This window comes from Alexandromys fortis, unplaced genomic scaffold (assembly GCF_014885135.2).
Source record: "Alexandromys fortis isolate MF-2015 unplaced genomic scaffold, M_Fortis_MF-2015_v1.1 scaffold_79, whole genome shotgun sequence".
In the NCBI taxonomy this organism is placed as follows: Eukaryota; Metazoa; Chordata; class Mammalia; order Rodentia; family Cricetidae; genus Alexandromys; species Alexandromys fortis.
Window position 1 is genome coordinate 1,363,053 of NW_026067964.1, and position 15,672 is coordinate 1,378,724.

Consider the following 15,672-nt stretch of genomic DNA (forward strand, 5'->3'; position numbering starts at 1 on the left):
ACAAGTCCAAAGCAGTTAGCTGACATAAAAGTACAAATAATAGGAAGCACTGGCTTTCAAAAGCCATCAGTAATGGCAGAAACACCTGTGGTCTCTACTTGGGTGAGTCCCAAGCCAGCCTTTGTGCCTCTGTGTTCTCTCTTTTGTTTCATCTTTCACACTCCTTGCTGTTTAATCACCGTAGTTACATTTCTGAAAGCCAAGCTTATTTTATTTTCTTTCTTCTTGGGTATTTTAGCTGAATGTAGAAGATACTTTATAAAGTTGCCTCAGTAGCCTGCGTCACATCCCAGCCCCCCTTTCCTATCTTTCCAGCCACTCAAACTTTCAGCTATTCTCCGAACACTATATGCTGTGTTTTTTCTTTTGTGTTCTTCTAAGGAGATAGGAATAGGATTGAACTAGGAATAGGATTGAACTTTGGGCCTCATCATGACACTTATACCCTCACACTACCATTGAGCTTGTTCATGCTATTTGATACATCCATGTTTTATTGTACTTCTTTGTTTGAAGTGACGGTTTTCTCTGAGGCAAAAATGGCTTTTTTCTTTAAGACCTAGCTATCCATCAGCTGCCTGGTGGTTATTCTTCCAGCAGATTGTATTGTTCTCTGTGGGCTGCCATACACTTGGCTTGTAGTTCTGTTAATGACTGTGCATATTACACTATGTAGACTTAGTATCTGTTCCCTCTTCTGGATTATGTATTAGTTTTTCATGTTCACATTGAATAAAACCCAGTACATAGATTGGAAATGTACTTTGAATGGAGGGCCACTTTAAAATGGTAGCCTCTTTCATTTCTTGTCCCCGTGAACTGACTTACTGAAAATGAGAGAAGACTAGATGTATGCTACCAAGGAGATAGCTATAATTTAAATAATATAAGAATCACTAAGTTTGTTTCTCTGTCTGTCTGTCTATTCATTCATTTATGTATTTTTGAGACAGGGATTCTCTGTGTAGCACTAGCATTCAGGAACTCACTCTGTAGACTAGGTTGGCCTTGAACTCAAGAGATTCACCTGCCTCCAACTCCCAAGTGCTGGGATTAAAGTGCTTGACTAGAATCACTAAGTCTTAACTTTCTTTTTTATTATTATAAAACTTGGTTTGTTTGCCTTTTTTTTTTTAGCCTCTAAACATGTTAGAAAATTTAGAAAACACAGAAAAATATGGATCCCATGTATTACCAAAGATAACTGAGTTAACAATTTAATATATAGCCTTTCATTGTTTTCCTAATGCATAAATATTTGATCAAAGATGGTAGATTAACAGTTACTATAAGGACAGGCCTATTAGCTGTTCAGTGTTAGACAAGTTTTAGTAAGATGCCTAGGGAAGATGAAAATAATTGATTTTGTAAGATTTAAGTGACTTTAACATATATAAAACTGTAAGGATGTTGTATACAGGTGATTGATTGCTCAAAAAGCTATGAAGCATATATATGTTTTACATATTTTTCTTGTTTTTACTTTAAAGTATTTTGGAATTGTCTTTATTGTGAATTCTTTATAGTCTTCAAGCTTCTTTAAAAGTAGTAGAATCCTGTGTCAAGTAATTAAAATCATTAAAAGTGAATTCATAGTTGAATAGTTCTATCAACTTTCTTCCTTGAGATCCTTCTTGAAACTACTTCAGGGACTTCAGGAAGCAATATGTCAAGTAGCTATAGAGTATTTCATTGTTTAAGTCTACATTGTAGAATTAAAGTCCTAAAGATTTTAGAAATTTGATAATTCTAAGTTCTTGTTAATATAGTAACTTAGTATAGCTATGCTTTGTAGACATTTCAGTATTTCCTTATTAAGTGATTTTTACAATGAAATTCTTGAACTAAATGGTATACACGTTTATTTTAGACCAGTGGTTTCTTAGCCTTCCTAATGCTGCAACTCTTTAATGCAGTTCCTCATGTTGTGGTGATTCTTCAGCCATAAAATTATTTTCGTTCTACTTCATAAATGAAATTTTGCTACTGTTATGAATCTTAATATAAATATCTGATATGCAGGATAATCTGATATGCGACCTCTGTGAAAGGGTCATTCAGTCCCCAAAGGCATCTCGACTTCTTTAGACTTTTGAGGATTGTTGTCTCATTGACTACTATAGCAATGGTGCCCTCTCTGTCTATCCCAAGGAAACCCTCATTGTCTTATAGTAGTTACCTCAGATGGTGTCTCAGACCAGCAGCATTAGTACAGCCTGGGAACTCAGTAGAAATGGTCTGTGCCTGTACCCAGACAAATCAGGAATTCAGGGAGTCGTCATTCGGTTTGAATATAGAGAAGTCTTCCATTGGCGTATAGTTTTAGAGCAATTCCACCCAAGAGGAATATGTACAGCAACATACAAACTTTTAAATTTTCTTGTAGTAAAAGCATAGAAATCCATCTTATCTTTTACTTAGTATTGCAAAATGTTTTTAATATACATAATAAAAGATTTTGAGATTTTTGCATTTTTAACGTGTACATTATCTTCAAAGTTCACTTTTATACTTATAACGCACCTCAGTTTGCACTAGCTGAATACCAGATTCTGCCGGTGACTGTGTTGGATAGTTGGTTGGATAGCAAGAGAAAATCAATTAGAAAAAAAAAACACTTTTCCTTTTCCACTAAGAATTGTAAAGTGCACTGTAAAAACCATCTTGCCTCTGGAGACATTTCCCCAAAGTAGTTGAACTGAAGATGTTTCCAAGTTTATAACTTTGGAACAGTATCTGTGCCTCTTTTCTGTATAAATATACAGTTGCCTGTTGTATTTTTTCAACCTATTAACTGTAGTGATTGATGAGTCATTAGAAAGCTTTTCTCAGGCAGAGCTACACAGAGAAAGCCTGTCTTGAAAAACCAAAAAAAGAAAAGGAAAAAAAAGAAAAAGCAAGCTGTACCCAAGGAAAAAAGATGCTTAAAAATAATTATTAGTGGGGTGGGGGGTTACAAATTGTAAAGTATTTCATATAGTTAAGTCTTATTTTTATGCCTGTAAGTTTTTGTTAATATAATGAAGATTTGACTTATTTAATATGTAAATACATGGTTTTTATGTTTGTTTTCGATATTTTATAGGTGAGAATAGTGTCTTTGTTTTTGTTGCCTCTATAAGCAGGGAATGACTATTTTTAATTAAGCTAAGTATGTTTTTAAAAACAAATAGTACACTGTAGAAAGTATTGCTAGTGTATTATTGGAATAATTAATTTGGAAAGAAAAAGTCCACCTACCAATGTAAAAGATAAAAGAATTGGAGATATATTTTCCCTGTTTGATTTTTATGTTACTTTCTAGTTGACCTCTTTTAAACAAGTAAACAACAAAATTAAAATTTTTCTCAAACCTTTGTTTGCTGTAGCTTTCTTAATAAGGAGGTATTTAAAAATTACAAAAGAAAATGTTAACAGATTTATCAATATAGAAAGTAAAGGACAAGCAACATTTACAGAGGAAAATATTGCAACAAATAATATTGTTAGTAAAAGTTCAAATAATAATAATAATAATACCTTTCAAAAACATTCATAAAAATGAAAATACAATGGCCAGAGAGATGACTTAATAATTAAGAACGCTTATAGCTCTTGCAGAGGCACAAGAATTGGGTTCCTAGAACCTACGTCGGGCAGCTCACAACCATCTGTAACTCCAGCCCAGAGAATCAATACCCTTATCTGGCTCCCACATACCAATTTCCTGTAAACATAGTAAATAGTAAAACTTAGAAAACAAACAAACATGAAAATATGCCTTTCTAAATTTGTATTAACTAGACCGTTTACAACTTGTGTTTCCTTATTCTATGACTATTGATGACAGACTACAGAGAACTAATCTCATATTTATAGAAATTATCGTGTACATAATCTCTGGAAGGCTGTTCGATAGTAGATACGAAGGACTTTCATTCAGTTCTGAGTACCTTATTATGTCTAATTTTTGAAATGCAGAAAATATTTTATGCCCCAAACCTTGAAACCATTGTTTTAAAATAGCCATATCAGGTTTCAGTATATTATTGGAAGTGATTTGACATAATATCGAATACATAGGNTCCCAGTACCCACTTGACAGCTCATAAGTGTCAGTAAAGTCAGGGGATCTAGCACCCTCACACAGATACACATGCAGACAAAACACCAATACATATAAAAAGGATTGTGTGTGTGTGTGTGTGAGAGAGAGAGAGAAAATGAAGAACTTTTTGTTATTTGTTACATCTATAGATACTGCTGTTTGTCTCTGGTAAAAGATTGTGAAAAGTTGTTTTCCTCATCTAATTTCAAAGGTTTTGCTCTTGTGTTTTCAACTCTAATGTAAAAAGATGTCATGAAAATCAACTTAAAGGTTGATCCCCTCCCCCTTCCCCACATTTCTGGAGATTGAATCCAGGCCCTAACTTACGCTGTCCAAATACTTTACCACTGAGTGACATTCCTGGCTCTTCTTTGCATTTTTATTTTCTTGTCTTTCACCATAAAATTTGCGTTTAAGGAAGAAATAAAATAATGATGTAGCCATTGAGATGTCTCAGCTGTTAAGAGCACCTGCTATGTGAGCTCAAGTCCAGGAGTGAACTGACTTTCCAGAGTTTTCTTTTGGTTTCCATCCACATGCGTGCCTGCATCCATACACACGTGCATCTTACACACACAATAGTGATAAAATAAAAAAAACTAAAGTCATAAATACATTGATAATATATATTATTAATTCAGAAGTATTACAAAAAGGAAAAATCGTGTTTTAGAATGAGAAGTGTGTGTGTATGCATATTGTCATTGTTTAGAAGTTGGTTTTCTTAATAATGAAGTTCTTGCCATTTTATGATATCTAATTTGTATGCATGTTTTAATTTTTTTTAATTTTAATTTATTTTTGAGACAGACTGACCTGGTATATGACATGTAGACCATGCTGGCCTTGAATTCACAGAGATCTGCCTGTGTCTTCCTCCTGAATGCTACGATTAAAGGCATATGCCACCACCCCGGCCTTAAGTATATGTTCTGAATAAAATATAGTAGTCTATATATACATATGTTTTGAAGGTGAAAGTTTTTCTCTTATACATGTACTCATATTCTTGGGTATCAAATCATGGGTAGAACATCTGCCAGGCAAACACTATGCCCTTGGTTTGATACCCAGTAACACAGGAAGGGGAGGGAAGGAGGAGATAATTTTCGATGAAGGAAAATGGTTCTATAATTTAATTCTCAAGGGCATGCCTTAAAGATTTCAATAGTGGGATTTTAGTCTGTTACTACTATTTTAACATTGACTGTTATGTAGTTATAAAGAGACTTATATATGTAAAGTAGAGAATTGTGAGCCATTGACAGTTTTTAATTGTATAACAGCACAACTAATTAATATAGTGATATATTATTTGTGTTTTATTTTATTTATTTTTTTTTTAAATATTTATTTATTCATTATGTATACAATATTCTGTCTGTGTGTGTCTGCATACCAGAAGAGGGCAGCAGCTCTCATTACAGATGATTGTGAGCCACCATGTGGTTGCCGGGAATTGAACTCATGACCTTTGGAAGAGCAGGCAATGCTCTTAACCACTGAGCCATCTCTCCAGCCCCCTATTTGTGTTTTAATAAATAAAGCTTGCCTGAAGTTCAGTGGGCAAAACAGCTATACAGACCAGGGAGTGGTGGCACACACCTTTATTTTCAGGACTCAGGAGACAGAGGCAGGATCTCTGAGTTCAAAGCCCCTCTAGGCTACACAAGATTGATTCTGTCTAAAAGAGAAACAGAGTTCACACAGAGGTGATCCCAGCAGATGAGATCACACACCTTTAACCCTAGCACTGAGGTGCTGGGTGGAGGTGGAGACAGGAGTGATATGTTGGACAGAGAGAGAAATATAAGGGAGAAGAGACAGCAACTTAGTGGACTGTGGAGTGTAAGGATTCGTGGAGACAGGATCTCTCGCGCCTTCGGGCTGAAGATTTGGTAGAAGTAAAAGGTCTCTCTAGTGGTTGGCTACTTTGCTTTTCTGATGTTCATGTTGAACCCCAATATCTGTCTACAAATTAACAATACGGGTGAGCCAAAAGCTTAGAAGGATCAATATGTATTAAAATGTTACAGATCTCTTTAAGCAGTTGAGGTCATGAGTATTTTTAAAAAACTTTTGTGTCTCATCTGTCTTTTATAACTTCATACTCAGAGAAAAAATTTAGTAGTCAGTGTTGTATTTGGGAAGATTATCTTTGCATTTGTTTTGTTGCCCATTTGGTTAACTTGCATAATTTCTCCTCCTAACCATGTTTTAAGTTGTATTTATTTTAAGTGGTATTTAGAAGGAAGAGATAAATTATTAAGTGTGAAGAGAATTGAATTCTTTACTGAACACTGTCTTTCTCTTTCTTTCCATGCACTGCTAGAGGCACAGTCCAGTAAGTGTCAGATTTTATATTTCACCTATTGACTTTTAAAGAATTAGTGTAATTGAACATTTGATTTTAAAAATTTTGTTAAATTTGGATTACTAGTAAATTTTGTGGTATTTTGCATTAGATACTGTCTTAACATTTTAAGCACATTTTATTAAGTACATGTATTCTGTATTCTAAATTCAATTACTATACTATTGAAATCATGCTTATATTTAGAGGTACAATTACAACTACAGAGTTTTCATAAATGCAACTTATTGTTAAGTAGTTATAATAAAGACAACATAAAACTAGGTTCTTATTAGCAACATTTTGGCAAATATTTTGTTGCCAAGTTAAATTATTTGTTTAATAATACTTAGTTTTTGCATTTCTGTTTTAGGTGCAGATGAATCGGAATTCATCTAGTAAGTTTGACATAGGGATTGGTTATTTTATGTCTGTAAGAACATAGGCAGCTTGTTAGTCTCAGCCTTGTGTAATATTCTTTTCATTTTACCAGTCTCACTGGTTGGCTAGAAGGGTATTTTATACAGGCAAAAAAATTGCCTGTATTTCTGGTTGTATTAGGAGACATTTCTTAACCTTTCATGCAGCTTATAGAATTTCTTAGAAATCAACAAAGCCAGAGACTAACTTTTGATTAAGAATATGAAAATGGACTGGGGATATGGCTCAGTTGTTAACATAACTTAATATGTACACAACCCTTGGGTTCAAACCTCAGCTCTTTGGCAGAGGGGATTATGAAAATGTTTTATAAAATAGTAATCTTGAACTTTACTTATTTTAAAGTCATATTACAATTGTAGTTTCTATTTTATATCTTCAAAATAGCAAGTTTATAATACCAAAAATTTTAGGATGGCAATAATTTTTTTGCAGAATTATGTGCTATAAATCAGACTTAATAGGAAGCTTTTGTAATTTTGTAAACAGAATGCTTAATAAGAATCAGCCTTGATTAAAAGTTTAGCAAAATTGATAACACCGATTAAATTAATGATAAATACCAAAATTAAGGATTTTACCCTTAAACGAAATATTTGATGATAGAGGTTGTAGAGAAACTAGGCTAAGTGGAGTTGCTGTCAGGTGGAAGGTAATGCAGCAAACATCCTGAATAAGCTGAGGGAAAAGTAGTGCAAAAAGCATAGTGTACAGTGTGCTAACTTCTCTGTAATGTGCTGCAGGCAGGACCCACTTTGAGTCACTGCAGTCATTCTTGTTGCTTGGTGATATAGAACATTAAAGTGTGGGGAAAGTTTGTATTCACCAACATGGTCTTTCATTCCATGCTGTTCTTGTCAGTTGCTTATGAAATAAGACATGGCACAAATACAAAATGCAGCAGAAAAGAGTAGGACCTCCCTCAGTAGCTCATCATAACTGATGATTATATAATAGTCACTAGTAGTATTCTAGAACTTGAAAACTGATTATAGAATTCATGAATTAAAATTCTTAAGTAGAATACTCACAAGTACTTAAATGTTTCTTCTAATTTTTCTTATCACTTATTTTTTTCGAGATAAGATCTCTCTATGTAATCCTAGAACTAACTCACTGTGTAGACCAGGCTGCCCTTGAACTCACAGAGATATACCTACCTCTGCCTCCTGAGTGCTGAGACTATATACAGACCTGAACTATCATGCCCAGCTCTTAAACTTTTTAAAGTTAACAGTCTATGTTTTGTTCTATAAAGTTAATGAAAGAAATCAAAAATCAACAGAAATTCAGCGTGTTTACCTTTTTTCTCCCACAATCATTTGTATTTAATTTTTCTATTACAAAATTTATAAGTTTTTCTTAGTACTGGAATATGTAAGTATATAGAGGATCTTTTAATTAAAATATTTTTCTTCTAGGATTATTAGTTTTTCATAATATTTTAATTTTTTAATTAGATGAAGAGTTAACAAAATCAAAACCATCTTCTCTACCCAATGAGTAAGTTTGCTGTTTATTTCTTTTAATAGACTTTATTATTTTGAACAATTTTAGGTTAAGATCAAAACTGGGTGAAAGGTACAGAGATTCCCTTATATAGTCCTTACGCTTACATATACCAAGTCTCCTCTTCAAGTCCCTTACCAGATTAGTATATTTGTTACATCTTGACACATCCAAAATACATAGTCTAGAGGGGACACCTTTGATCTTGTGCATTCTGTGGGTGTGGGTAACTCTTCTTTTCCCCTACCCCATCTTTCCCTCTGTCCCTCTTTTGGCAGGTCTTAAGGACTGATATTGTAGCATCATAATCAGTATTTGTATTGCATGGAAATCTCATGCTTTGCTTAATCACTCCTTTTAAAACCACATTTATAATTTTTTTGTATTTTTCTTGTCCTCTTTTTCTAGAGTTATACAGTTAAGTTTTAGTTGTGTTGTTTTCTGAACTGTAAAATTTATGTTGGGGCTTTAAGATATTTAATAATTTCTTTTCACATGAAACGTCTTTTTATGGTGGTTTTTCTTAACTACATTTGACTTTGGGAGCCTTACTACCGCTTCTTAATGGATGCTGATATCTTAGGTTTATACACATCTGTTTTCAGATTTTTTTTAATAAAAGTTTTCTCATTTGTGTTTCATTTTTCCCCTTCACTTTGGATTGTGACTTATAAAAGGGACCATATGTCATGAGCTTCAAGATGAAGTACCTCAATTAAGATGGAAAGGCTAGGAGCCAGATAGTCATCTTTGTTGCTCTTAAAAAAGAAGGGAAATAAAGAAAATTGTTAAGCCAGTGTTCCATGAGTCCCTTTTCACTTCTCTACCACCAAGAGTACTTTCTTTGAGTTAATGTTTTAACATGAGTAAAAGTTTAGCTGAATGGAGTTAATAGTTAAAGATTATTTGTTACTTGTGAGGTACAAAATAAATATAGTGGTGCTGTTACTGGTTTTAGAGATAAGTTGTTTAAAGCTTAGTCTTTGGATGTCACTTAACGTAGTTATAACAGGGTTTATTGTACAAGGTAGAACTCATTTGCACTGCTGCATGTTGAAATACTAAATATGTGATTTTAGGTCATGGTGATAATTTTAGCAGAGTAGGCTTACATTCTACTCAAATTTCATACATATTTCACTCGGTTTGAATTTTATTTTAGACTATGCTAGAACTTAGACTGTTAGAAACTATTAGGTAGCTCATTTAGACTGCTGCCTGTCTTCACTTGTAAATCTGAAATCACTGTATTTCATATTCATTTGAGTGAGCAAGGTATGATCAAAGGAGACCAATCCTTATGGCTTTCCTTGCCAACAATACAATTAATATTGTAGATTCTGCTTATGCCCTTGGCTAAGTCTGTTGACTAGATTTCTCCATGTGCCCATCTATTTAATCACAGTCATTGAACTGGTATTCTGTGGAATAGAAATAAATGATTTAATGCTAATAAAATAATCTGCTAACTCGTTTTTTAACACGGTGTGCTAGGAAAGGAGCCAGTGATTTCCTTGCTTGGGACCCCTTGTTTGCATCACCTCTTGACTCAACTTCTTCAGCTTCATTAGCTTCATCATCGTCAGGTAAACGAAGCAAAACCAAAGTGATAAAATGTATATGAGAAAGATGTCTTATTTTTAGGAGTATAGTAGCTGCATTTTCCCCTTGATTGATTCCATTTTTTATTGTGTTTAATCATATAAAGTTCTCTTTTTAAGTTTGTCTTCCAATAATAATGAGTTCTATCACTACCACCACCAGTAAAAGAACACTAAAACACTTAAGGATTATATAATAATTATAATCACCTCCTTCAGCAGCTTCTACACACACTATCTGAGGGATGCAGATATAGTATTCATTTTTAAATACTTGTGTAGATAAGTATTGTTATTAGTTTTCCTTATAAAATAATTTTGATTACTGGAAGGAATTGATTTCACACTTTTACTGGGCTCTACTTAAGTCCATTTAGAATGACACTTGGACAGGCCTTCTGACCAGTAATTCCTGTAAAAATGCCTATGCTGGGTTAAACTTATCCACAGCTTAAAATACCAAGTTCAGTTCAGTGCTGGTTTCACTTACATGACCATATCTTTACAATAGCCATTAGTAGCACAGGGAAGTGCTGTAATTATTCAGGTTGGTACACGTTTCTGTCGAGTATGGGTAGCATGAAAAAAAAAAACAGTTATCATTTAAAAGGAGGCAGCAGCCTCTGAATTTAAACTTGATGTCTTCCAGCTTTTGGATGCCTTTCTGGAGCATGCACACATACTTTCATGTGACGTGCTTTCTAATGGTAATTCCTTCCTGTGAGTTTATTTTCCCTCCTACTGCTTCCTGTCATGCCTCCACTCCTTATTGATGACCAAGGAGTTTTAGCTTTGTATTTTATTTTCTCATGTGTTTACATAGGCTGGTTTATGTGTTTTTAATTTTGCACATCTGTGAATGTGGAGAACTTGGCAAATATACTTTTCCTACCCGCAGTTTTTTTCAATGTTTGACTTATAGCACATATTTTTGAGTGGACCAGAGGTTTTGAAAATCATTTTATTTGGAGATAATTTAAGGGCCAGCAGGTGGTATTGTGGCCAGGCCTAATGACCTGAGTTTGATCCCCAGAGCTCATATGGTAGAAAAGAACTGATTTCTGTAGTTGTTCTCTGACCTCCATGCACATGCCCACATATGCACAAAAATAAATTAGTGATTTTGTAATGATAATTTAAATATCTGCCTCTGTAATTCATCCCTACTTTGATTTTATACACACACACATACATATTTATATATTTGAATTTTGATTTTTTTATACTTGAATTTTATTTAATATAATAAAGGTTTGTAAATTAGGGATACTGTTTTTTTTAAGTTATAAAAGTATTGCAGATGGCATTGAAGCAGTGAACACTATTCATATAGAATTTAAGAAGAATGAAGGTATTATGAACATTTTAAAAATAAGTTGTACTGATTTGGTGCTATTTTTAAAAAATTAAAAGCATTTGTAATGCTTTTCATTATTTGAAGAATATTACAATGTGGTTCTATTTAAGTCAGATTGCAAAGTTTAATTAAGGTTAAGTGTGTTTTGACATTCACATTATTTTGAAGGCAGAGCTGGAAAGCCTTGCACTCATATTAGTTAGTCTCTGTGAATTAGATGTGTTGGAGTAAACGACCTTTGAATTTGAATTGGTTTTTTTAATCAAATTAAACCAGATTTAATTTTTATATTTATAAAATAATTGAAACAAGAACAAAATTTCTTTGTGTGTCAGTTTTATTGGAAAGTTTGATTGTTTGCAATAACTTTGATAAAAGGATACCTGATGGGCAGATTTTTTTCACTGATTCAGCAGATCCCCTTAATTATATTAACACAATTGAAGAATGGTCTTTGGATTCTAATAGCTCTTTTGTCTTTATCTAGGATTGCTACATACTAATGATTTTCTTCAAGTTCTCTTTTCTCTCCCTCAGCCAGACCCACAACTCCTCTTTCTATAGGCACCATTGTTCCACCTCCAAGGCCTGCTTCCAGACCAAAGCTTACTTCAGGCAAACTGAGTGGGATTAATGAAATAGTATGTATTCACGTTTTTTAAGTTATATAACTATTTTGGGTTTGTTTGTTTTTGAGACAGGGTCTCAGTGTATGGCCCTGATGCCCTGGTGCTCACCATGTAGGCAGGCTGTCCTCAAACTCACAAAGATTCACCTGCCTCTGCCACCACACCAGTCCCTAAAAATGGTATAATTGTTTTGACTTAAGACAGATATTTTTCTCTATGCCCCTGCTTAGTTAAATGCTTTTTTTCTAAAGTCCTTAAAGAATAGGAAGTTTCTCTACTCACTTCTCTCTTTTATACAGTCTGAAAATTATACTAGAAAAGCAACACACTGCCTAAGAAGACAGAGATTGCCTTTCAAAACGTTGGCATATTACACAAGGGGTGTCCATTGACTCAAAATAGGCAAGTTTGTGTAATTCTGCCTTAGTTTAATATATTAGAAAGAAAATATGGTATGTTTTAGACCTTATTGTTAGGAGATTCTCAGGGGGCATCTGTCTGTTCTAGCTTTATTTTTATACATAGGAGACAAGTCCAAAGCAGTTAGCTGACATAAAAGTACAAATAATAGGAAGCACTGGCTTTCAAAAGCCATCAGTAATGGCAGAAACACCTGTGGTCTCTACTTGGGTGAGTCCCAAGCCAGCCTTTGTGCCTCTGTGTTCTCTCTTTTGTTTCATCTTTCACACTCCTTGCTGTTTAATCACCGTAGTTACATTTCTGAAAGCCAAGCTTATTTTATTTTCTTTCTTCTTGGGTATTTTAGCTGAATGTAGAAGATACTTTATAAAGTTGCCTCAGTAGCCTGCGTCACATCCCAGCCCCCCTTTCCTATCTTTCCAGCCACTCAAACTTTCAGCTATTCTCCGAACACTATATGCTGTGTTTTTTCTTTTGTGTTCTTCTAAGGAGATAGGAATAGGATTGAACTAGGAATAGGATTGAACTTTGGGCCTCATCATGACACTTATACCCTCACACTACCATTGAGCTTGTTCATGCTATTTGATACATCCATGTTTTATTGTACTTCTTTGTTTGAAGTGACGGTTTTCTCTGAGGCAAAAATGGCTTTTTTCTTTAAGACCTAGCTATCCATCAGCTGCCTGGTGGTTATTCTTCCAGCAGATTGTATTGTTCTCTGTGGGCTGCCATACACTTGGCTTGTAGTTCTGTTAATGACTGTGCATATTACACTATGTAGACTTAGTATCTGTTCCCTCTTCTGGATTATGTATTAGTTTTTCATGTTCACATTGAATAAAACCCAGTACATAGATTGGAAATGTACTTTGAATGGAGGGCCACTTTAAAATGGTAGCCTCTTTCATTTCTTGTCCCCGTGAACTGACTTACTGAAAATGAGAGAAGACTAGATGTATGCTACCAAGGAGATAGCTATAATTTAAATAATATAAGAATCACTAAGTTTGTTTCTCTGTCTGTCTGTCTATTCATTCATTTATGTATTTTTGAGACAGGGATTCTCTGTGTAGCACTAGCATTCAGGAACTCACTCTGTAGACTAGGTTGGCCTTGAACTCAAGAGATTCACCTGCCTCCAACTCCCAAGTGCTGGGATTAAAGTGCTTGACTAGAATCACTAAGTCTTAACTTTCTTTTTTATTATTATAAAACTTGGTTTGTTTGCCTTTTTTTTTTTAGCCTCTAAACATGTTAGAAAATTTAGAAAACACAGAAAAATATGGATCCCATGTATTACCAAAGATAACTGAGTTAACAATTTAATATATAGCCTTTCATTGTTTTCCTAATGCATAAATATTTGATCAAAGATGGTAGATTAACAGTTACTATAAGGACAGGCCTATTAGCTGTTCAGTGTTAGACAAGTTTTAGTAAGATGCCTAGGGAAGATGAAAATAATTGATTTTGTAAGATTTAAGTGACTTTAACATATATAAAACTGTAAGGATGTTGTATACAGGTGATTGATTGCTCAAAAAGCTATGAAGCATATATATGTTTTACATATTTTTCTTGTTTTTACTTTAAAGTATTTTGGAATTGTCTTTATTGTGAATTCTTTATAGTCTTCAAGCTTCTTTAAAAGTAGTAGAATCCTGTGTCAAGTAATTAAAATCATTAAAAGTGAATTCATAGTTGAATAGTTCTATCAACTTTCTTCCTTGAGATCCTTCTTGAAACTACTTCAGGGACTTCAGGAAGCAATATGTCAAGTAGCTATAGAGTATTTCATTGTTTAAGTCTACATTGTAGAATTAAAGTCCTAAAGATTTTAGAAATTTGATAATTCTAAGTTCTTGTTAATATAGTAACTTAGTATAGCTATGCTTTGTAGACATTTCAGTATTTCCTTATTAAGTGATTTTTACAATGAAATTCTTGAACTAAATGGTATACACGTTTATTTTAGACCCTTAGAGAATCAATACCCTTATCTGGCTCCCACATACCAATTTCCTGTAAACATAGTAAATAGTAAAACTTAGAAAACAAACAAACATGAAAATATGCCTTTCTAAATTTGTATTAACTAGACCGTTTACAACTTGTGTTTCCTTATTCTATGACTATTGATGACAGACTACAGAGAACTAATCTCATATTTATAGAAATTATCGTGTACATAATCTCTGGAAGGCTGTTCGATAGTAGATACGAAGGACTTTCATTCAGTTCTGAGTACCTTATTATGTCTAATTTTTGAAATGCAGAAAATATTTTATGCCCCAAACCTTGAAACCATTGTTTTAAAATAGCCATATCAGGTTTCAGTATATTATTGGAAGTGATTTGACATAATATCGAATACATAGGTAAAAAAAACTCATGGTAAAGTTATTTGATTTGTTATGACTTAAAAAATTTCTCTGACAAAGAAAATTTTGCCTTAGCATTTTGATAAATAACTGTTTGTTTTTAAGCCCAGGCCATTCAGCCCACCTGTAACTTCCAACACCAGCCCACCCCCTACCGCTCCCTTAGCCCGGGCAGAGAGTTCTTCTTCTATCTCTTCATCTGCCTCACTGAGTGCTGCCAATACTCCAACAGTAGGTAAGTGGCTGTTGTTGGTTATGAAAGTCAGCATACAAAGGGTACATTTACACACACACTCACATTCAGACACTTTTTTTCCTCTTCTCCTCTAGTGGGAAGTAAAGAATTTAAAATTGGAAATTTTGTGTTTCTGGACATAACTTGTAAAACTGACCACATTTTCTATTCTATTTTAGTCCTTATTTTCTGAGTAGGAGTATTTTAACTATAGCTGAAACTATTGAGAATTGTCAGTTTGTAAACTGTTGGTCAGTATACATGTTAAGGGAATATTGTACAATAGCAGTCAATTCTACTTTGAACTGACATTTTCATTCTTTAAAAAAGTTTGTGCTTTGGGGGCAGGAGAGGTGGTTCACTGCTTAGAGTGCCTAACTGCTCTAGTAGAGAAATGGAACTTCCATCTACATGCCAGTGCACAGCTGCCTGTAACTCCATTTCTGGAGGATCCTGACAGAGTCCGATTAATTTACCAATGTTGTACATATACATACACTTACACACGCACTAAATAAAATAATTAAATAATTTTTTTTAAAAAGAAAGTTTGTGTTTGAAAATAATTTCTTGAAACTTTTTATTCAGTGAAAGTGTTGGGGGCTTATGGTGATCTATTTATATCTAAAGGAATATATTACAAATATTAAAAGTAA

The 15,672-nt window shown here is 33.8% G+C and overlaps 1 protein-coding gene across 11 annotated transcripts in view; it reads left to right on the forward strand.

The window, feature by feature from the left end:
• The window catches only part of Fcho2 (FCH and mu domain containing endocytic adaptor 2), a 104,817-nt gene that overhangs the window by 68,779 nt on the left and 20,366 nt on the right, over positions 1-15,672 (forward strand). For 2 of the 11 annotated variants that reach the window (XM_050153736.1, XM_050153744.1), the window contains exon 19: positions 14,887-15,016. In XM_050153736.1, coding sequence (XP_050009693.1) covers positions 14,887-15,016 — 130 coding nt within the window. Of the gene's footprint in view, positions 1-6,419; positions 6,432-6,813; positions 6,839-8,341; positions 8,385-9,884; positions 9,977-11,885; positions 11,990-14,886; positions 15,017-15,672 lie in introns of all 11 variants that reach the window. The other 9 variants (XM_050153742.1, XM_050153738.1, XM_050153745.1 and 6 more) reach the window with 9 other exon arrangements.